The sequence below is a fragment of the Indicator indicator genome, chromosome 40 (assembly GCF_027791375.1).
Source record: "Indicator indicator isolate 239-I01 chromosome 40, UM_Iind_1.1, whole genome shotgun sequence".
Classification (NCBI taxonomy): Eukaryota; Metazoa; Chordata; class Aves; order Piciformes; family Indicatoridae; genus Indicator; species Indicator indicator.
Window position 1 is genome coordinate 676122 of NC_072049.1, and position 21428 is coordinate 697549.

Genomic DNA, 21428 nt, shown 5'->3' on the forward strand with positions numbered 1-21428 from the left:
ATTGTGCTCCCAAAATCCTCCTCCACACCAAACACACAGAGCCAGTCAGGTGCTGCTCAGGTTTATTGGGGTCTCTGTAATCGAGGGGTGCACAGGTTGGAGTGGGGTCCTAGTGCTGGGGGGTCCATCAGCTTCAACACTACAGGGTAAGAAGCAGTCCTGGGGAGGGGAGAGAGGCACAGGAGGTGAGGAGCCCCTTCCCAGCACTACAGCTGCAACCAGATCACCCAAGAAACACCACAGCTGGGTCCTTGCCAACCCCCCCAAGCAACAGAGTCAACTGAACATCACAGCTGAGACCATTACTGCCCAGCAACACCATGGCCAGACCCCCCTCACCCCCTAGCACCATAGCCAGACCCTTGTTACTGCCACGACCACCACAGCTGGGCCTCCATCACCCCCCAACCACCAAGCCAGACTCTTGGTACTGCCACAACCACCACAGCTTGGCCCCCATCACCCCCCAGGCACCACAGCCAAGCCCCTCACTTTCGCAGGAACACCACAGTCAGACCCCATCACCCCTCAACCACCACCCCCAGCCCCTTGTTATCCCCCAGGACCACCACAGTTGGGCCCCCACCACCCCTTAAGCAGGCAGTTGAAGGCAGGGCACTCACCCATGGCACAGGGGCAGGCATGAGAGGCCAGAGGTCCTGTGGTGCCAGGGTAGGGTGGGCACACTCGCTAGTCCAGCAGCTCTCGGATGCACCAGCTGCAGAGCAGGAGGTAGATGCACTCCCGCAGCAGCTGCAGCAGCCAGGAGCCCAGCCGCAGCCCCAGGGAGGCGTTGGTGGCTGCTGGCGGTGCCCTCATCCGTGCCCTTCGCCTCGGAGCGGCCGGCGGGTGCGCAGCTGCGGTCCCCAGGAGGTACATAGCCGGTGAGGGATCAGCAGAAGCTGACGCAGGGAGGTGGCGGCGCCGACACGTGGGTCCCCGGCGAGCGCTGGAACCTGCTTCATTCTCTAGGCTTCAAAAAGCCTCCACAATAGCAGGCACGGGGAGGGGGCACTGCCCAGGGCCCCTTTTGTTTCGAAGCCTCACCCCCACCCCGCTCCCGCTGAGCCCCGCGGGGCACGAAGGGGCCAGCAGGGCCGAGCACGAGTGCAATGCAGACACAGGCTGAGCACAGCAGCTTTATTCAGCTGCTTTTTATTCTGTCACCCCCGGCAGCAGCAGCAGCAGCAGCACCACCACCACCACCACCGGGGGTGCCCTCAGGGGAGCCAGCTGCTGGCTGGCTGGCACAGCAGAGCCTCCCCCCTCCGCCTCGGCATGGCCCGCGGGGCCTTCAGCGGCGGGAGGTGCGCTCCTCCTCCTCGTTCTGCAGCTCGTAGGCAGGCCGGTAGGTGTCCCGACCCCGCTCGTCGGTGAAGCGCAGCGCTGGGTTCTTCAGCGTGTTGCTCATGCTCCCCAGGGAGGTGTAGCTGTGGAGAGAGAAGGTTGCTGCCAGGCTGTGCCCATAGGCATTTGGCCGTGCCCATAGGCATTGGGCCGTGCCAAGCAAGGAGAGCAGCACCAAGGCCCTCACCCCTTGTCGTAGAGAACACAGTAAGGGACAAAGAGCTTGCGCAGAAACTCCCAGATGTCTCGGTAGGTCCAGTCCTGCTGGGCAGAATTGGGCAGGGGATGACTGCAGAGGCAGGTGTGCTGCCCCCTCACCCTCAGGGATGCCAACCAGCCCCCCTTGAGGGCATATGGGAGAGCCAGCTGTTCCCGGGGACCCCCAGAGCACCCCCATCCCTCCCAGCACCTCTCCAAATGCAGGAAAAGCCCCTGGCAGGCAGGAACGAGCCCTGCCTGGCAGCAGCAGGAAGCTTGGCTGCAGCAAGAGGCACCCAGAGCCACACAACAGGGCTGAAGATCATCTGGGGAGAGGGGGAACTGGGAGGGAAGTCCTCTGGGCTGGGGGTGGGTTGGTCCTGGCTCCCAGCCTCATCACTTGAAGCTGCCAGGCTCACTCCTCTGCTCAGAGGGGGCCAGGGCAAGTGGAGGCCACGCACCAGCAAGGGGTTCACCCTCATGTACTGGGGCCAGTCGGGGTCTGTCAGGCACATGGGTGCCAGGGTGCGTGAGTAGGGGTCTGTCCTCCGTGTGCCCATCAGGACAGCCTCCAGCTGGGGCTGCTGCTCCTTCAGGCGGGCCAGGGCCTCCCGGATGGAGCCTTCTACCGTGCAGAGCTGGATCTTGTACCTGCAATGGGGAGCCAGAGGTGGCTGCTGGCCAGGCTGCAGGGGGAACACTGCTCACCCCCTGCCTGGCAGGGTGCCCCTCTCTGCCCTGTACCTCTGGACGGTTGCCTGGATGAACTGCTCCATTTCAGGGAAGGGGGAAGTGATGCGGATGTAGAGCACCTGCAGCTTCTCCTGCCTCGCTGGGTAACGCCTGGGGAGAGACTGGTGGTAGCTGGGCTCTGGTGGATAGAGACTGGAGGCAGGGCAGCCACCCAGGCCCCGTGAGCAGGGCCCCAGGGATCTGCTTATTCCCCTGGAGCAGGGCAGGGAAGAGCCCTGGAGGCCCAGCTGGGCTCCCCTCACTCCTGCCCCAGGAGCTTGTGGAGCCTTGTGGCCAGGTACCTCTCCAGAGCAGCATGGACGAGGTGCAGCAGGGCCGTGCAGTCCTTGCCCCCATTGAAGCCCACACAGAGCTGGGCCAGGCTGTAACGATCCAGAGCCTCTTCGATGGTTCTCAGTGCTGCTGCCACCTTCTGCCCCAGGGCCGAGCCTGCTGGGAGGGGATGGTTGGTGCCTGCCTGGGGCTAAGCTGCCTGCAGCACCTCACCCTCCAGGCACATCTTGTCTCCAGACACATTGCAAAGCCACCATGTGCACCGCAGCTTGGAACCAAGATTTCTGTGCCAGGGCTTCTGCCTGGACTGGGCACCATGGCACTGCTGCATTCTGAGGGACTGGCACTGGGGTTATGACCCCACTCTCATCTCTGTGGGACAAAGCCCACTGCAGCTGCAGTGTCAGCAAAACCTCAGCACCCATCAAGCCCCCAGCACAACAAAATGGGCAACCTCTGCTCCCAGCTTGCTCTTCCCACTCCCCCAGCCCTGCTGGGCTGCAGGAGCAGCGTGGGGGTCACCGAGCCCTGCTGTAGCACTGCCCCCCCTGTACCTGACTCAGCCAGGCCATAAACCTCCGTGGCTGCTGGCAAGATGCAGTCTATCACCAAGGGCACCACAATGCCCGCGGGCAGCTTCTCCATCAGGAAGCGATGAGCTTCCTCCAGGTCCTGCTCCGACTCCGAATCCAGGGTCAGCTTCACGCGGTAGTAGTTGTTAGCCCAGTCTGGGTAAGAGCCCAAACTGACACGACCCTGGAAAGTGGCATCAGCCTGGTCCAAGATGGGAGCGATGAGGACTTCATCGGCTGCCACGTAGATGGCGCGGGAGTGGAAGTGAGTCCCTTCGTTGCGAAAGATGTGGGCAAGGCCGTCCAGGGCACGCTCCATCAGCGCCGGTATGCCAGGGAAGATGTAGACGTTGCGTACGCTGACCAAGGGGTACTTGAAGGTGCTGCCCGTGCGCCCGTCCGTGCCGTAGTTGAGGTGGGAGGACTCGGGCACGCGAGCCAGCTTCATCTCAGGGCACTGCTCATCCCTCTTGCCAAAGAACTTGTGCACCAGGGCCACCAGCTCGGGGTGGGGGGCGACCCTCTCCCCAAAGGCTTTGGCGACGGCCTCGAAGGTCACATCGTCGTGGGTCGGGCCGATGCCCCCCGACGTCAGCACGTAGGTGAAGCGGGTGGCAAAGGAGGCAACCTCGCTGGCGATGGCATCCACCTCGTCAGGGACCACCGAGATCCGGGCCACCCGTACGCCCAGCGCACGCAGCCGCCGGCACATGAAGAAGGAGTTCGTGTCCTGCGTGTGGCCCTGAGGGGACGGAGACATCCGTGACAAAGGCACCCGTGACGGCCGGGCGACCCAAGACCACCGGACCCCAGCCAAGGAGCAGACCCCAGCCCGCCCGCCGCCGGCCCCGGCCGCACCTTGAGGATCTCATCGCCGATGATGATGATGCCGGCAGTGGCAGCGGTGGTGTTTCGAGCCGCTGTATTGCCAGAGACTGCCATGGGGCGAGAGGCGGCGGCGCGCAGAGCTCCGCCCGCTCGCAGCACCCCCCGCAGCGCCCCCGACATGGGCCCAGCCGCCTCCGGCCACCTCCGCCCGCAGCACCGCCCTCCCGCCCTCATTGGCTGCGCTGCATGCCCGTCACGAAGCGCTGCCAGCGCGGATTGGCCAGGAAACGGGACCCACATAGATTGCGTCCAACCTCCTCTGCTGCTCTGGGTCATCCCGGCCGGTAGGGGGCGGTGCCATGGCGCCTCTCGGGGCACTGGGAGCTCCGCCTCTCCGGTACCGGAGCCTCCCCGCCGCCCTGAGGCACCTTCCCCACCCACTCCTCCCCGTCCTCGCACCCGCACGATGCTCCAGGCATTCCTCACCCTCTCCCAGGCTCCGGGAGCCTGTCCACATCATCCGGGAAGGATGCTCCGAAGCACTGGGAGCCCCTTCTCAATCCCCTTCGCCTTCTACCTTCCCAACCATGACACACAGAAGTTCCCAAATGTTCATTTATTGAAGCTTTGGAGGGAGCTCAGGTAGGGAGGGGAGGGGTCCTCGTCACTGAACTGCTGCCCAGGTAGCACCGGGCTGGGAACGCCGAGGAGCAGAAAGAGGAAGGTGTTGTCTCAGCTCGGGCGGTGGAGCTCCCATGAGCCACTCACTTCTCCAGCTTCTTAGGCAGCGGCCGGCGGAAGAGCAGGATGTGGGGTTCTGGCAGGGGGGAACGGGAGGTTGTGGGTCAGGCCGGGCTCCGCGGCCGCCGCCTCCCCTCCCGGGGCTCACCTGGCTCATGGATCATGTAGTGGACCCAGCCCTGGCTCTGCTGCACGCCCAGGTTGCGCCACTCCGACTCCGACAGCAGATGGGTCTTGGGCACCAACTTGGCGATGTCCTTGGGCAGCATCACGTGCCTGCGGGCCCACACCCTCCCTCAGCTGCCACCGGGGCACTCGGGATCGGTACCCCGCGGGCAACGCTCCGTCCCCCCGCCCCCGCGCTGGAAATTCCCCACGCGGGCGCTGTTACTGCGACCTCCCCCACCCACAGGGGAATCGCTACCGGGGTAACCCCTTTCTCGCCCTCTCCCTCCCCAACAACGATCCGTTAACGGCCTCCTTCCTCCTCAGGGAAGCGTTAACCACACGACTTCCATCCCGCTCCGCCGGGGAACGGTCACCGGGACGCCTCATCTCCTCACCCCTTACCACCAGCCGTTACTCTCACCGAAAAACCGTTACCAGAATGCTCCTTCCCCCACAGCCCCCATACCCTTGGGGACGTTACCAGGGCAAACCCCTTCCGCCTCACCGGGGAACCACCTCCCTCCCCTCCACGTACCATGAACCCGTTACCGGGCCACCCTGCCCCCCTCCAGGGAACCGTTACCGGGACAACCCACTTATACCGAGCAGTCGATATCAAACTTTTCCCCACCCCGCGCCAACCCCTTCGGGATCCGTTACTAGGACAATCCCCTCCCGCCCCACCAAAAAAAACCGACCACCGGGACGCTCCCTTCCTCTCGGGAGCCGTTAACCAGGTCCCCTCTACCCCACTTTACCGGTACTCGAACTCCTCGTCGTCGTACTTGTCCGAGTAGTAGATCTGCTTGTGCGCCATGCCGGCGGGCCGCCCCCTTCCCGGCAACCCCCGCGCCCCTCGCCTCAGCGCCCCACCGGACCGTTGGTGCCCCCCTTCCTCCCCACCCCCTTTCGCCCCCCCACAGCGCTTTCAAACGCCACCGCCCCGCGCTCCCATTGGCCGACGCCGCACAGCGGGCCGCGTGCCACAGGGCGGAGCGAGAATCCATTGGTCGGTGCCCGCGCGGCGGGGCAAGGCCGTGGCGCTGTTTCCTCGCGGGTCGGGCGCGGGTCGCTATTGGCCCGCCCTGTCACGTGGCGGGGGCGCGGTGAGGCCGCGCTGGAGGGCGGAGGCCGGAAGTGAGTGGCTGGCGGCGGGGGGAGGGCGGGCGCCGCGGACCGCCGGGACCGGAGGAGACCGGCGCGAGACCGATGGTGCCCCGGTGAGCGCGCGGGCCGGCCCGGGGCGGGGGGGACCGCGCCCGGGGGGGGGCTGCAGAGGGGTCAGCGCGGCCTGCGCAGCCCCCACGGCAGTGGCTGGGTTGTGCAAGGCCCCCGGAGGCTGCGCAGGCCCCAAGCTCCCGGGGCGGGCGAGGCCCCGCGGTGCTGGGCCGTGACTCGGTGAGGTGCTGCCGCCGGGGCCGAATCCTCCCCGTTCGCCGGTGGGCATCCCCACTAATACTTTATGCGGAGCGAACTGGGGGGGCAGCCGCAGCCGCCCCTGGGGCCTGGTGCTGTGGGGACCGGGCCGCCCTTTCTCGCTGTCTCTGCGTTCCCGCCGTGGGTTCGGAGCTCCGCGAGGTTTGTCCCCTGGGTGGCCTGGTCGAAGCCGGTGCTGGGCTATGCCAGCCGCTTGATTGTCTGCAGGCGTCGGTGTGACTCCGGTGCTTTGGGCCTCCCCGGCGTGGCGGTCACTGAGTGTAGCCAGGGCTCACCGGGCTCTGGCTCGCGTTGCCTGGTGCCGGGCAGTCAGGGCCGTGTGCCGATGTGGTAGGAGAAAGGGAGGCTTAAGGGATGCTGTCAGGGCCTGAGAAAGACTCCCACGTCCCAGACGTGCTCCCCAGCAGGGGCTGGGCGCTGGCTGGGTTCGGAGCAGGGCTTGGTCTCCGCAGTGCCTGGGTGCATCCTCCTGCCTTCAGCCCTGCTTTTGCTTGGAGCCTTCGGAAAGAGGCAGAAGGCAAATATCCTGAGTGGACCAGGCTGTTGTGGTCAGGGGTGGATGTAGCCCTTACAGGGTGTTGTGTCTATTTGTCTGCCCGTGGTCCCTGCTTCTCCAGTTGAGTTTCTTGGCTGAGTTGCCCACATGCTCTGTGCTTCTCTGGGGAGACCCTAGACAGAGCTGCCAAGGAAGTGTGACCTGGGTCCTGCCCAGTGGGTACTGTGGATGGCTGTGGGCAAAGCTCAGCTCTCAGCAGCACTCCCTGGGGACGCTCTGGCCTTGGCTTGTTCCAGAGGGGTCAAAGATGCTGTTTCTTCCCAGCTGAGCTGGGCCTGAGGATCCAGCCACAGCCCTTTGGTTTGGATAGTGGCATGGCTTGAAGCTGTGCAGGGTGACATTTACCTCCGTGGCAGGGACACAGCTGAGCCTTTGGTGAGGCTGAGCACCCCAGGTCAGGGTCTTGATTCTCCTTGACTGCCAGCAACCTCAGTCACTCGAGTGCAAAGAGCCTCCTCGTTGCCTTTGCTTGGCTCCAAGTGACCTGGTGTGGTGCTGCCAGGCCCTGTGCTGCTCTGCTTGCCAAGCTGGGCCCTCCTTATCTCGCTGCCCCATGAGCTAATCATGTTAGCTCCTGCCTGAGCTCTGGCACAGCTTTCACAGGCCCAGATAAGGGCACAATTGCTGCAAGGAATAAATCATGGGTGCTGCCTGCCTGGCCTGGCCTTGGCTGGGAGGTGGGGGTGGAAGGGCAGTGGCTCCAGAGCTGCTCCTGTTTCTTTTGCCTTGTTTTCCTCTTGCAGAGCTTCCTGCCTTTCCTGGCTTCCTTCTTGTAGCCTCTTTCCATGACTCCCTTCGTTGCTTCCCCAGGGAGAAGGGGGCTGCAGCCCTGAGGCCTCTGCTTGTCCATTTGCAGCAGGGTGCCAGCTGAGGGGGTGGCAGGAAGGGACAGCTCTGCCTCCCTGGGCCACTTCCACTCTCCTCTCTTGCATTTCACAGAATCACAGAACTGTCAGGGTTGGAAGGGACCTCAAGGATCATTTAGTTCCAACCCCTCTGCCTTGGGCAGGGACACCTCACCCTAGATCAGGTTGCACTTGGTCTCTGGGCAGTGCTTTTGAGGCTGAGGGCAGGTGTCAGCTCCAACACTCATCTTGGGTCACACACTCACTTGGTCCCCTCCCCACACTGCTGGTGGGGGTAAGGTCTGAGCAGAACCAGGCTCAGCCCTGGTGCATCCCAGCGCCGTCCTTCCCAGGATGGGAAGCAAGGCTGCTTCCCTGTGCTGGCAAACACGTCGTGGGGGCTGCTGCCAGCCTGTGGTCGGTGAGGAGGAGCAAAGGGCTGCCTCTTGGTGCCAGGGCCACTGCCTTGGCAGTGCAGGATGGGGCTGCCCTAACTCCCTGTTTGTCCCCGAAACCGCAGGTCGGAACCAGACGAGAGGGGCTGTGTCCTTCTGTTCCCTGCCCGGGGCCTGCCCTGCCCTCTGCAGCGATGGAGTACGTGGTAAGGACTTCGGTGGAGGGCTAGGTGGCTTCGGTGGTGGATCCTGCCTCCCCTCCCTCCCCAGGGAGGGCCCCAAAGCCTCCTCCTCAGGTCTCTTGCTGGCGTCTCCCAGCCCCTCTCCTGCGCGGCGCAGGAAGACGTCGACACCCAGCGATGCTCTTATGATATCTGGAGGGGGAGAAGGTGGTGGTGGTGGGGGGAAATCTCAGCTGTTGGCTAGATTTGAGTGGTTTTCTTTGCTTCCTCTCAGCCTCAAAAGGGTTGGGAATGGCTGCACCAGGGCTGCTGTGGGATCGAGGGGGTCCCCAAACCCCCGGGGCCCGGGCGCCTACGTGCGGCAGCGGCTGGCTCGTGGCTGCCTGCTCCTGGCTGTGATTTCTTGCCAAAACCGCTGGCGTGTTCCAGGTCTCTGACTCAGCTCCCAGTTTGTGTTTCCTGGGAGGATGTCGGGGAGCTGGCCTGGTAGCAAGGCCTCCAGCCTCCCCTCTCTTGCTCTTCTGCCTCGCCTCGGGCGCTGTGCACCAAGTGCCAGCCCCAGGCGCCCAAAAGTAGCCCTCCTGCTGTTGCCACTCTGGCGAGGATCTGGCTGAGCCGGTGCCTCCCCGTGCTGCTTGAGGAGCATGAGGAGTAGCAGGGCTGGGCCCTGTCCCCCAGCTCCCTCGGGGTGGTTCTGGCTTGCTCTGCTCATCCTCTGTTGATGGGGGCAGGAGCTCACTGCCAGCCTGCCTGGCAAAGGGGTAGGGGCAGGGCTGCTGCATGGGGCTCAGGGGCTGCCTGTTCGGGCAGGGTTGGTGTTCTGCAGCTCTGCCCACGCCTTGGTTTTGCCTTCTGCACTCTGAGCCTGCTGGGAAAGGGGCTCTGATGCCCTGGGGTGGGCTTTAGGGCTTGGGGCTTGGGGGGGTGTGGCATCTAAGCCTCTGAGGACTGGGAGCAGCTCTAGGTCTTGTCACTGACTGGTGCAGGCTGGTGAGGTGGCGTGGGCTGCTGGCCTCAGGAGAGGCTGATAAAATCAGGAATGATTCCATCTGCTAAAAGCAGAGGCCTGGCTGAGCAAGGGGCTACGTCTCCTGGGGTGTGCCAGCCCCTCGGTTGCATGCCAGAGATGGCTGTTCCCGAGTCCTGCCGCCTGTCTGGGTGACAGCCGGGCCCTGGGATGCTGGGGAGGGGCCGAGGAGCCCCTCCTGCCCAATTTCCTCCTGCTCTCATCTCGGCAGGAAATGTTTGGGCTCATTGAGCCTGTGCAGGGAGACCCCCAGCTCCACCTCCGCCAGCGACTTGAACCCCTTGTGGGCAAAACCACAGCCCTGGGCGCGTTGGACGCCGCCCAGCCGGGTTCCCCCCCCTCCCCGGCAGCTCTGGCCCCTCGGACCGGGCTGGCAGCTTCCTGGCTCCCTGGCCCCCGGCTTCCTGCTTTTCTTTAGAGCAGCGGCGCTGCCGGCCAGGGGAAGGTCACCACCAAGTGGCCGAGGGGCCCTCGGTGGGGACGAGCACTTCGCGGGACGACTGGCACCGGCTCCCTGTTGCCCGCGGGATCACCGCCGGCGGTGGCTGAGGTGGGGCCTGGCACTCGGGGAGGTGGCATGAGCGGCCGGGGCGATGCCCTGCTGCCAGGCCGAGGTGGGTGATGGACCCCCCCCCCCCCCCCCCCCCCCGTCGTGAGCTGCAGCCCCCCGCGCCCTGTGCCATGCAGGAGGCTGTTTCCAGCTCCCTCCCGGCTTCCATGTCTCCGTCCCCACGGCTGTGTGCCAGAGTTGGGGAAGCAGGGCAGGGAGCCACCAGCGCTCGGTGGTGCCTGGCAGTGGGGCCAGGCAGGGAGAGCCCTTCCCTTGGGCTCGATTTTACTCGGGTTTGGTTCGGTGCTTGGCTTTGTGGAGCGCCTGGTGTCCCGGGAGGCACCTCCTGGGCAGGTCAGAAGGGTTGAGCACCGCAGGGCTGCCTGAAATCTCTGCCTGCGTCCACGGGAGGTGGAATGCCCCTACCAGGGAGTCTGGTGAGGAAGAGGGGTTGGAGAACTGTGTGGGCAGGCCAGCCCGAGGTGCCACCAGCGTGCCCAGTGTGCAGGGACTACCCCCCCCGACACCTCCTACTTGCAGGTGGGGGCTCTGCCGGGCTCCCTGCAGTGGAACTGGCCGCGGTTTGCCCCCCGGCGTGCTCTCGCTCCCGCTCTAGCTCCGCCTGTGACCTTGATTTTTCTGCTCCAGATAGGAGCTGGGTCCCCACCCCTCGCCCCTCCTGCGCTGCGCCCCAGCCCTCGCAGCCCCTGCCCCGCCGGCCGTGAGTCAGCACGGCCCTGCCGCTCGGCTGCAGCCCCTTCTGCTGCTGCTGCTGCTTCTGCTGCATCTCCCGGGAGCAGCCGATGAGCTGCGAGCCCCTTCTCTTCCCCTGGCATGCAGGAAACAGCAGCAATTAGCCGCAGCCGCCTCTCCTGCCAGCACCCCGCCATGACCGGGGGTCCCTGCTGAGCCCTCGCCTCGCCCGGCGGACAGCCCACCTGTATCCTGTTCCGAGCATCATCCTCCTCCTCCTCCTCCTCTTCCTCCCGCCAGCCCTCCGAGCCAGATCCGCGCCCACAGCCTGGCGCTGGAAACACTTGGATGTCCCTGCATCCCGGTGGCATCCCCCCCCGGCTTCGGGCACCGCTCCTCCCGGCAGAGCTCCGGGAGCCAACGGCGGCTGCCCGCTGCCGGCACGTGGGCTGCGTGGCGCTGGGCACCACAGAAGGACCTTGTTTGCTCCTGGCCGGGGCTGGCAACGGGGTTGGGCTGGGCTTGGATGTGCTGTGTGCCTGCCTTGTCTGACGCCGTTAAAATATTCATGCTTCTGATTTCCTCTTAACGGCTGGAGCGGGCAGCGAGGGGCTGGAGGGGGCAGCGGGGACGGACCCGGCGCTGGGGCAAAGGGAGCTGGACCTGGATCTGCCTGAAGACAATTGGATTTGTTGCTGGCCCGGTGCAGGAGCGTTGTGGGGGCTTGAGGAGCTCCAAGCTGGGCATTGAGTGCGCTGATTCCCGCTGTCGGTTACCGGTGGCTCCCCAGGGCGTCGCCGCGGCCCCGTTTCCTCCCCGCCGCGGCGGGAGCGCGGGGGTCACTCCGCATCTGGCCGGATCCGCGCATCCTTGCTGACGCCGATCGCTATCGATCGGCTTGCAACGGGCAAGGAGCTAAGCTGGGCAGCTCCCCCCCGCCCCCGGACTTGCTGCCTCGGTGTCCTGGTGCCAGCTCTCCCGGTCAGCCATGCCAGGCTGGCGTGGAGCTAACCCCCAGCTTGGCTGAGCCTTCTGCTGGGGGGCAGCTTCCCGGTGGCTGCAGGGGGCTCGGACTTTCCATGGGTCCCCCGTGAGACCCAGCCGGCTGCCTGCCCTCCCCCCAACCCTGCTGCTACTGCCTGGGACGGGGCCAGCCCTGGCCCTCTGGCCTCTGCCGGGCATGGATCTGCTGCAGAAGAGCAAATACAGCCACCTGCGGAACGAGTCTGTGTCCTCGCTGGAAGAGGCAGTGGGAGGCCTGGGGGTCTTGGCTTCCCCGGTGGAGTCCCTGGCAGGCACACGGTCTCTGCCTGCCTCCCTCTCCTCCTCCTCTCTCTGCCCCGCGGCGTCTCTCGGGGAGCTCTCTCCCGAGTCTGAGGACAGCCCCACCACCCTCTGCTCCTTCTTCCCCAAAATGGCCAACCTGAAGCTCTCCAACCCTGCCAACCTGCTCAGCCTGCGAGGTTCTTCGGCCGGCGGCAGCCCGGGGGAGCCCAGCTCTACCGGGACGGCGGCGCCGGCACCAGGGGGAGCTGCTGCTGGAGGCTCAGCCTCAGCGGGACCTGTCCCTGTCTGTCCCCAGGATATGAACAAGCTGAGCTGCGGGAAGAAGACGCGGGTGGAAGGCGGCCAGCTGGGGGGGGACGAATGGACCAGGCACGGCAGCTTCGTCAATAAACCCACCCGCGGCTGGCTGCACCCCGATGATAAGGTCATGGGCCCCGGGGTCTCCTACCATGTCCGGGTGAGTGCTGGGGACTGGGAGGGGTGTGTGGGGGAGGGTCGCATGCCAGGCTGACCTCTCTCTCTCTCCCCTCCACCCCCCTCTCTCCCCCACCCCCAGTACATGGGCTGCGTGGAAGTTCTCCAGTCCATGAGGGCTCTGGATTTCAACACCAGGACACAGGTCACCAGGTGAGTTCTGCTTCTCCCTGGGGGATGTTGCTGGGTGGGGAGGGAGAGGGTGGTGGTCTGAGCCCCGTGCAAGCTCCTGGGAGGGGCTTTTGGGTGGGCCCCAGGCTGCCTTGGCACCAGCTGGCAGCAGCTCTTCTCCCACCTTCGAAGACCCCCCCCAGGCAGTGCTGCTCCTGGGCTCGTTTGTCACTCTCTGTCCTTTCTGTTCTCCTTCTTGGGGTCCTCAGTCCCAGAGCTTGGGGTTCACAGGGGAATGGGGAGGGCAGGCACCTCTGACATCCTCTGTACTCCCTGCAGGGAAGCCATTGGGCTGGTGTGTGAGGCTGTGCCCGGTGCCAAGGGAGCTGTGCGAAGGAGGAAGGTGAGGCTGGGCTGGGTAGCTGCTGGGGGGAGCATCCTGGGCCATCTGGGCACCAAGCCTGGACCCCAGCTGGCTGTGCCCATGCAGGGCATCCTGGAGCTCTGGTTTCCCACCCCAGCAGAGCTGGCCAGGTGCTGAGGAGGAGGTGCCAGTCTCTTGCTGTGGGGGGCAGCAGGATGTGCCCTGTCCCCGCTGTAGCTGGGCTGTGCCTGGCCCAGGGAGCCCCTTCCCCATGCTGCTGTTTGCCCCCAGCCCTGTGGCCGCTCCCTGAACTCCATCCTGGGCAAGAGCAACCTGAAGTTTGCTGGCATGCCCATCACCCTGACCATCTCCACCAGCAGCCTCAACCTCATGGCTTCTGACTGCATGCAGGTGAGAGGGGAGGTGCCAGGGGGGGCTTCAGATGAGCAGAAATCCCCGTGGCCCCCTACCCAAGGGGCAGTGGTTGTCCTCAGCCTCCCTAAGGGATGTCTGGATGGGCTGCCTGACCTGCTGAGTGCTTTTCCCCGTTCCTTAGGGGTGCAGAGATGGGAGCAGTACCCCAAATGGTTTGCAGGATTTGGCCTGGAGACTCTCAGACCCAAGTCCTCTGGCCTTAGGGTCAGGTCTCCTGGTTTTACCCCTGCTCCCAGTGTCCCTATTGATGTCCCAACCCTTTTCCTGATGCCCTGTGGCTCATACCCAGAGCTCTGGAGGCTCCTAAACCCCTGGGAGGAGACTGGCAGGCAGGTGGTGCCACCTCTGGCTGGGCACAGAGGAGCTGCTGACTACATGCCACAAAACTCTCTTGCAGATCATTGCCAACCACCACATGCAGTCCATCTCCTTCGCTTCTGGGGGAGACCCGGTGAGTACCCAGGGGCCCTGCCCACCCTTGCTGGAGGTTGGTCCCCATCCCCAAAGTCTGGGGCTCCCCAGCAGCTCCATCTCACCCCTCTCTTGCCCACAGGACACAGCTGAGTACGTTGCCTACGTTGCCAAAGACCCTGTCAACCAGAGAGGTGAGGCTGCTGCCAGGGCCTGAAGTGCCACAGTGCCGTGAGGTGGCTGTTTGGGCACAGCTCAGGGTGGCAGGGAGGCACTGGGTGCCCTGCCAGGGGAAAGGAGACGTTAGGTCCCCTGTAAAATAGCTCTGGGGTGCACAGGGCAGGCTGGAGGGGTGGAGAATTTCATGCTCCACCTCCCCCGTTCCCTCCCCAGCCTGCCATATCCTGGAGTGCCCTGAGGGCCTGGCACAGGACGTGATCAGCACCATCGGGCAGGCCTTTGAGCTGAGGTTCAAGCAGTACCTGAAGAACCCCCCAAAGCTGGTGACACCCCACGACAGGTGAGGGCAGGGCTGGGTGGGAAGGAGGAAGGTGGAGGGAAGCAGCTGGGGGGAGCGGTTCACTTGTGGGGCAGGATGTGGCCTTGGCTGCCGCCGCCGCAGCTGCTGATGTGTGCTGCACCCTCCCAGGATGGCAGGGTTTGATGGCTCTGCCTGGGATGAGGAAGAGGAGGAACCAGCCCCAGACCATCAGTATTACAATGACTTCCCTGGCAAGGAGCCTCCCATCGGGGGGGTGGTGGACATGAGGCTGCGGGACGGAGCTGCTCAGACCCCCAATCACTTGGGGGCCACACTGGTAAGGCTCTGGCCACATCCTCCTGTGGCAAGGGAGATGGAAGAGGCCCAGGCTGGGCTCTGGGCTGTTTGCTCAGGGGTTTTTTGCCACCACAAGAGCCACAGCAGGTGTGTCCCTGCCACCTGGAGCAGGCAGGGGTGATGGGGGGAGCACAGTGGGAGTTCAGTGGGGTTCACCACCCTCCTCTGCCCACAGCCCGTTGGCCAGTCAAGCCCTGGGGACTATGAAGCCCGGAAGCAGCACCCTGCACCCCAAGGTAACCCAGGGGGCATGGCCAGGCCCCTGTCTGCTTCGCTGGGCTCCACTGGAGGTGGGGCCAGGGCAGGCTGGAGCTCTGCTGATGATCCCTTTTGCCCTTGGCAGCAGGGAGAGAGAAGTACCCAGCTGCAGGGGGCACATCTGGGCGCACAGACCTGTTTGATGATCCATCCTACGTCAACGTGCAGAACATGGACAAGGCTCGGCTGGCATCGGCCGCTGGCACCCCTGGCACGGCCAATGGCAGCGCCCAGAGAGACCTCTTTGATATGAGTGAGTGGGACAGGGCCCACAGCCAGGCCTGGGGGGCTGCAGGGTCACAGGATCACAGGATGTCAGGGGTTGAAAGGGACCTCCAGAGATAAACTGAATCCCCCTGCTAGAGCAGGAGCACAGAATCCAGCACAGGTCACACAGGAAGACATCCAGAGGGGCTGGAAAGCCTCCAGAGAAGACTCCACAACCTCTCTGGGGAGCCTCTTCCAGTGCTCTCTGATCCTCACACTGAAGAAGTTCCTCCTCACGTTGAGGTGGAACCTCCCGTGCTGGAGTTTCCATCCATTGCCCCTTGGCTTATCACAGGGCACAGCTGAGCAGAGCCTGTCCCTGTCCCCTCCCTCTTCCCCCCACCCCCAGCCCTCAGATATTTCTCAGCATTTCTCAAATCTCAGCCTTCTCCTCTCCAGCCAAGCTCAGTCACTTTCCCCTCACACCTCTCTCCTCGCAGAACCCTTTGAAGATGCCCTGCGTGTGCCCCAGGCCGTGCCCATGGGGCTGCCTCCCACCCAGGTGTTGGCCTCCATGGAGGAGCAGCTGAGAAGGGAGCCTTGGTACCACGGGAAGATGAACCGCAAGGAGGCCGAGAAGCTGCTGAAGGTGAACGGAGACTTCCTGGTGCGGGAGAGCACCACCACCCCTGGCCAGTACGTCCTGACCGGCCTGCAGGGTGGGCAGCCCAAGCACCTGCTGCTGGTGGACCCTGAGGGAGTGGTGAGTGCATGGAAACACGCTGGGCACACAGCTTGGCACAGCCTGGGGAATTAATGGAATCCTAAATTTGTTAGGGTTGGAAGGGAGCTCTAAGGGTCCGTCCAGTTCCGACCTCCCTGCCGTGGGCAGGGACACCTCAGAGTAGAGCAGAGAATCAGTCATGGAATCATAGAATGGTCAGAGCTGGAAGGGACCCCAAGGATCATCCAGTTCCGACCTCCCTGCCCTGGGCAGGGACACCTCAGAGCAGAGCAGAGAATCAGTCATGGAATCATAGAATGGTCAGAGCTGGAAGGGACCCCAAGGATCATCCAGTTCCGACCTCCCTGCTGTGGGCAGGGACACCTCAGAGTAGAGCAGAGAATCAGTCATGGAATCATAGAATGGTCAGAGCTGGAAGGGACCCCAAGGATCATCCAGTTCCGACCTCCCTGCCCTGGGCAGGGACACTTCAGAGTAGAACAGAGAATCAGTCATGGAATCATAGAATGGTCAGAGCTGGAAGGGACCCCAAGGATCATCCAGTTCCGACCTCCCTGCCCTGGGCAGGGACACCTCAGAGTAGAACAGAGAATCAGTCATGGAATCATAGAATGGTCAGAGCTGGAAGGGACCCCAAGGATCATCCAGTTCCGACCTCCCTGCCCTGGGCAGGGACACCTCAGAGCAGAGCAGAGAATCAGTCATGGAATCATAGAATGGTCAGAGCTGGAAGGGACCTCAAGGATCATCCAGTTCCGACCTCCCTGCTGTGGGCAGGGACACCTCAGAGCAGAGCAGAGAATCAGTCATGGAATCATAGAATGGTCAGAGCTGGAAGGGACCCCAAGGATCATCCAGTTCCGACCTCCCTGCTGTGGGCAGGGACACCTCAGAGTAGAACAGAGAATCAGTCATGGAATCATAGAATGGTCAGAGCTGGAAGGGACCCCAAGGATCATCCAGTTCCGACCTCCCTGCCGTGGGCAGGGACACCTCAGAGTAGAGCAGAGAATCAGTCATGGAATCATAGAATGGTCAGAGCTGGAAGGGACCCCAAGGATCATCCAGTTCCGACCTCCCTGCCCTGGGCAGGGACACCTCAGAGTAGAGCAGAGAATCAGTCATGGAATCATAGAATGGTCAGAGCTGGAAGGGACCCCAAGGATCATCCAGTTCCGACCTCCCTGCCGTGGGCAGGGACACCTCAGAGTAGAGCAGAGAATCAGTCATGGAATCATAGAATGGTCAGAGCTGGAAGGGACCCCAAGGATCATCCAGTTCCGACCTCCCTGCCGTGGGCAGGGACACCTCAGAGTAGAACAGAGAATCAGTCATGGAATCATAGAATGGTCAGAGCTGGAAGGGACCCCAAGGATCATCCAGTTCCGACCTCCCTGCCCTGGGCAGGGACACCTCAGAGTAGAGCAGAGAATCAGTCATGGAATCATAGAATGGTCAGAGTTGGAAGGGACCTCAAGGATCCATCCAGTGGTGCTAGGTCAGAGGTTGGACTTTGATGATCTCAGAGGTCTGTTCCAGCCTCAATAATTCAGAGAACCACAGAACTGTCAAGACTGGAAGGGAACTCAAGGATCAGCCAGTTCCAACCTCCCTGCCATGGGACACCTCACTCTAGATCAGGTTGCTCACAGCCACATCCAGCCTGGCCTTAAATACCTCCAGGGATGAGGCTTCCATCACCTCCCTGGGCAACCTGTGCCAGTCTCTCACCACCCTCATGGGGAAGAATTGCTTCCTAACATCCAACCTGAATCTCCCCACTTCTAGTTTTGCTCCATCCCCTCCCCCAGTCCTAGCACTCCCTGACACCTTAAAAAGTCCCTCCTCAGCTTTCTTGTAGGCCCTCTTCAGACACTGGAAGGCCTCCATAAGGTCTCCTCAGAGCCTTCTCCATATTGAACAACCCCAACTCTCTCAGCCTGTCCTCATAGGAGGGTGGCCCTGGAGGCCACAAATGCCACCAGGGCACTTGGCTTTACCATTACTCTTCAGGCAGCAGTTCTGGGGTGGTTTGGGGTTTGGTGGAGCTGGTGGGGTGAGGGCTGCTAGGTGCCCAGTGTGTGGAGCTTGGTGCCTTTGGCTTCCCGTGGGCATGGGCAGCCAAGTAGGGTGGGAAGCACCGGGGTAAGAGGCAGTCCCACGGGCACAGAGTGGGGCACACACAGGGCATCTTCAAAGGCCTCTGTGGGGAGAGTGGTGTGAGGGGAATGCAACTGACCCCAGCTGGAGAAAAGACTTCAGAGGGGATTTAATAAATGTTTATAAGTACCTGAGGGCTGGGGGTCAAGAGGGAGGGGACAGGGACAGCCTCTGCTCACTTGCACCCTGGGATAGGCCAAGGGGCAGTGAATATAAACTCCAGCACAGGAGGTTCCACCTCAATGTGAGGAGGAACTTCTTCAGTGTGAGGGTCAGAGAGCACTGGAACAGGCTGCCCAGAGAGGTTGTGGAGTCTCCTTCTCTGGAGGCTTTCAAGCCCCATCTGGATGTGTTCCTCCTGAGTGCCCTTTCCCTGGTCCCCCCCAGGTCCGGACGAAAGACCACCGCTTCGAGAGCGTCAGCCACCTCATCAGCTACCACATGGACAATCACCTGCCCATCATCTCGGCTGGCAGTGAGATGTGCCTGCAGCAGCCAGTGGAGAGGAGACTCTGAGTGCCCAGGGGGGCTCTGCTGCCCAGCCCCCCTGACCCCCCAGGCCCTGCTCCCCACCCAGGGAGCCTTTTGGACTCTTACCCGGGTGTTCCACTCGGGACTGAGCATGGACATGGCTGGGGACAGGGCCTGTGCCCCCCTGCCACGTGGAGCTGGTGGCCCCACAGCACGGCGTGAGCTGCCCTGCAGTGCTGGGGGGGGCTCCTCCTGCCAAAGTCCCTCTGCCCCCCCCCGACCCCCCACCAGCTCCAGCCTTTGCACAGCAGCTCATCTCCTACCAAAACCGGCCCCGGGACTGGTGGAGCCGAGCTCCCCGGAGCTGGGGGACAGCCCAGCCTCGTCCCCTGCCCACAGGCTAGGGCAGGGGGGCTGCAGTGGGGGCTCTGCTCCCCCAGGCACAAGCCCCGGCTGGCCCTACACCGACTGTACCCAATCACTTTTATGTGTTAACTCTGTGCCTTGACCCCGCAGGTCCCACACTCTTATGCAATTTTCGGGGGGCCGGGGGCAGAGCCCCCCCGTGCTCCTAGCCCCCCCCCCCCCCGGTGCCCCTTTCTTTCCGGGACGTACTCCACCGTACCCCCCTCCTCCTTGACCACCACTCCCGGGGTCCCAGGTGGGTACGGCCGGCTCCAGTAGCCCCCAGGGGAGCGGGGGGGGCAGCGGCAGGGCTCCTCCCCCCCTATTTCCTGCCCTTCCCCCCCCCTCCCCCCCCAGCATGCACGGTGTTACTGCCCCCAAGCCAAAGCGCAGCCCTGCCCCGCACAGCCCCGGGTACCCCCCGGGCTCCGCTATACCAAAGGAAGCGGCGGTTGGTATTAAAGTTGGTATTTCTCTAGGTCCTGGCTGGTGTGAGGGATGGCAGGGAACGGGACGGGACCCACCGGGCACACGGCCCCCTCCCTTCAGGCCAGCGTGGTCCTTTCTATCGCCAGATGGTTCCTTCCATCCTTCCCCCCCCTTCTTGGGCGTCGCTCATGGTGCGCTACGCATCCTCCTCCCTGCGCTCTGCTCCGCCCTGGCTTCGCTTCGTTCCGTTTGCCTCGGGGCCTCCCACATGGTTCGGCCCAGATTCCAACCCCCACCCCTTAACCCTCCCCGGCCTTGAGCTCCGCTTGGTCTATTCCAAGCTCCCCCCCACAAGGCGCGCGGTGATTGGCTCCGCGCGTCCGCGGCTTCCGGTTCCGGCCCAGCGGAGAAGCGGCGGCGGCGGCGGGGCTGTGGCTATGGCGCCGCGGCGGCTGTGAGTAGGCTATGGCGGCCCCGCACACCGAGAAACTGGAGGGAGGCGTCCCGGCCCCGCCGCCCCCGCCGGGGCCCCCGCACCCCGCGGGAAGCGCCGCCACCGGCGGGCCCGGCCGAAAGCAGGGGAAGGCAGGTGAGCGGGGGCGGCCGCGCCGGTGGGAGCGGGGTAAGGGGACACACACACCGACCCCGCCTGACGCGGCGCCGCTTGTCCCCGCAGGGCTGCAGATGAAGAGCCCCGAGAAGAAGCGACGCAAATCCAACACGCAGGTAGGGCCGGGCTGGGGGGCGGCACCGGGAGGGGCGACACCGGGGCTGGGCTCCGGGAAGGGGGCTGCAGCCTTGACCGCCGCCTTCTCCCCGCAGGGTCCTGCCTACTCGCACCTCTCGGAGTTCGCGCCGCCGCCCACCCCCATGGTGGATCATCTGGTGGCCTCCAACCCTTTCGAGGATGACTTCGGAGCCCCCAAGGTGGGGGCGGCCCCTGCCCCTTTCCTGGGCAGCCCGGTACCCTTCGGCGGCTTCCGCGTCCAGGGGGGGATGTCGCCGCAGGTACCCCCAGGTTACGGTGGGGGTCCGCAGCCCCTGCGGAGGCAGCCCCCTCCCTTCGCCCCCGGGCAGATGGGGCCGGCCTTCGGGATGCCTCCCCAGAACCCCAACTACGTCCAGCCTGGGGGCATGAGCTTCCCTGGGCAGCCCTTCAGCCAGCCCCTCGGACAGAACTTCAGCCCCCCCACGGGGCAGCTCATGCAGGGGCCTGTCGGGGGCTTCGGACCCATGATTTCCCCCACCATGGGGCAGCCCCCCCGGGGAGACATGGGTCCTGGGCCGGCCCTCAACCCCCCAGGGGGACCAGCCGTGGCTCAGCGCTTCAGCCAACCTGGCAGCCTCTTTGGACAGTCACCCATGCAGCGCCCGGGGCAGAACATGCCCCCTCTGCCCCCCACCGCCAGCCCCTTCCCCGGGGCCGACCCTGGCTTCCCTGCCAGCAGCGAAGAAGGGGGAAAGAACCTCAATAACCCCCCCAGCACCTTCGCCCAGGAGCAGCACTCAGGCTCCCCTGCTGCCGTCAACGGGGCTCAGCCTGGTTTCGCCCCCACCAGTGCCAACCGCGGTGCCAGCACCCCGGAAACCAACAGCCTCCCCCCGCCCGCCCCTGGCAAAGCAGCCGGCGGTGGCGGCTCGGGGCACCAACCGCCCCCGGGGCTGGTGTACCCCTGCGGGGCCTGCCGCAACGAGGTGAACGACGACCAGGATGCCATCCTGTGCGAGGCCTCGTGCCAGAAGTGGTTCCACCGGGAGTGCACCGGCATGACGGAGAACGCCTACGGGCTGCTGACCACCGAGGCCTCGGCCGTCTGGGCCTGCGACTTCTGCCTCAAGACCAAGGAGATCCAATCCGTCTACGTGCGGGAGGGCATGGGACAGCTGGTGGCTGCCAACGATGGCTGAGCTGCCTTCCCGCAGCCGTGTACAGCTTCATCCCCACCCCGCTCCCCCCACACCGATTTAGGACCAAACCTTTTTTTTTTTTTTTTTTTTTTTTTAAGTTGTCATCTCCCTTCCTCCCCCTCTGTCAGCCGGAGAGACAATGCTCGGCACCGGCCGCAGCTCCTCCTCCCTGGGGCACCGGCTGTAGCTCCTCCCCCCCAGGTGCCGGCTGCAGCTCCTCCGTGGGCACCGGCTGCAGTCCCTCCCCAGGCGCCAGCTGCAGTTCCTCTCCCCCGGGGCACCGGCTGCAGCTCCTCCGTGGGCACCGGCTGCAACTCCTCCCCCCCAGGCGCCGGCTGCAGCTCCTCCGTGGGCACTGGC

General features: G+C 64.2%; 4 protein-coding genes across 7 annotated transcripts; 2 read left to right on the plus strand and 2 right to left on the minus strand.

Moving 5' to 3' along the window:
• Nucleotides 1–1294: 1294 nt before the first annotated feature.
• FLAD1 (flavin adenine dinucleotide synthetase 1) lies at nucleotides 1295–4151 on the minus strand. Its single transcript, XM_054396939.1, has 7 exons — nucleotides 4002–4151; nucleotides 3126–3885; nucleotides 2580–2730; nucleotides 2290–2388; nucleotides 2007–2196; nucleotides 1535–1608; nucleotides 1295–1430 (listed from the first exon to the last, which is right to left on the minus strand). The coding sequence occupies exons 1-7, from the start codon at nucleotides 4149–4151 to the stop codon at nucleotides 1295–1297; spliced, it is 1560 nt and encodes a 519-aa protein (XP_054252914.1).
• A 439-nt stretch (nucleotides 4152–4590) lies between these two features.
• CKS1B (CDC28 protein kinase regulatory subunit 1B) lies at nucleotides 4591–5703 on the minus strand. Its single transcript, XM_054397006.1, has 3 exons — nucleotides 5639–5703; nucleotides 4861–4988; nucleotides 4591–4788 (listed from the first exon to the last, which is right to left on the minus strand). Exons 1-3 carry the CDS (start codon nucleotides 5695–5697, stop codon nucleotides 4736–4738), a joined length of 240 nt encoding a protein of 79 aa, XP_054252981.1. The 5' UTR covers nucleotides 5698–5703; the 3' UTR covers nucleotides 4591–4735.
• Nucleotides 5704–6074: 371 nt separating this feature from the next.
• SHC1 (SHC adaptor protein 1) lies at nucleotides 6075–18373 on the plus strand. Of its 4 annotated transcripts, none has more exons than XM_054396985.1 (12): nucleotides 6075–6100; nucleotides 12148–12309; nucleotides 12409–12479; nucleotides 12777–12840; nucleotides 13093–13212; nucleotides 13634–13841; nucleotides 14041–14167; nucleotides 14297–14465; nucleotides 14661–14721; nucleotides 14829–14996; nucleotides 15451–15713; nucleotides 18243–18373. In XM_054396985.1, the coding sequence occupies exons 2-12, from the start codon at nucleotides 12151–12153 to the stop codon at nucleotides 18369–18371; spliced, it is 1539 nt and encodes a 512-aa protein (XP_054252960.1). In that variant the 5' UTR covers nucleotides 6075–6100; nucleotides 12148–12150; the 3' UTR covers nucleotides 18372–18373. The 4 variants fall into 4 exon arrangements, with proteins under 4 accessions (XP_054252960.1, XP_054252959.1, XP_054252957.1 ...); XM_054396984.1 differs by lacking the exon at nucleotides 6075–6100 and having other exon boundaries at nucleotides 11746–12309; nucleotides 13634–13687; nucleotides 13790–13841; nucleotides 14661–14733; nucleotides 14877–14996; XM_054396982.1 differs by lacking the exon at nucleotides 6075–6100 and having other exon boundaries at nucleotides 11746–12309; nucleotides 13634–13687; nucleotides 13790–13841.
• Nucleotides 18374–19733: 1360 nt separating this feature from the next.
• On the plus strand, nucleotides 19734–21068 carry PYGO2 (pygopus family PHD finger 2). The gene is made up of 3 exons (XM_054397002.1): nucleotides 19734–19749; nucleotides 19837–19886; nucleotides 19983–21068. The coding sequence occupies exons 2-3, from the start codon at nucleotides 19845–19847 to the stop codon at nucleotides 21066–21068; spliced, it is 1128 nt and encodes a 375-aa protein (XP_054252977.1). The 5' UTR covers nucleotides 19734–19749; nucleotides 19837–19844.
• Nucleotides 21069–21428: the final 360 nt, after the last annotated feature.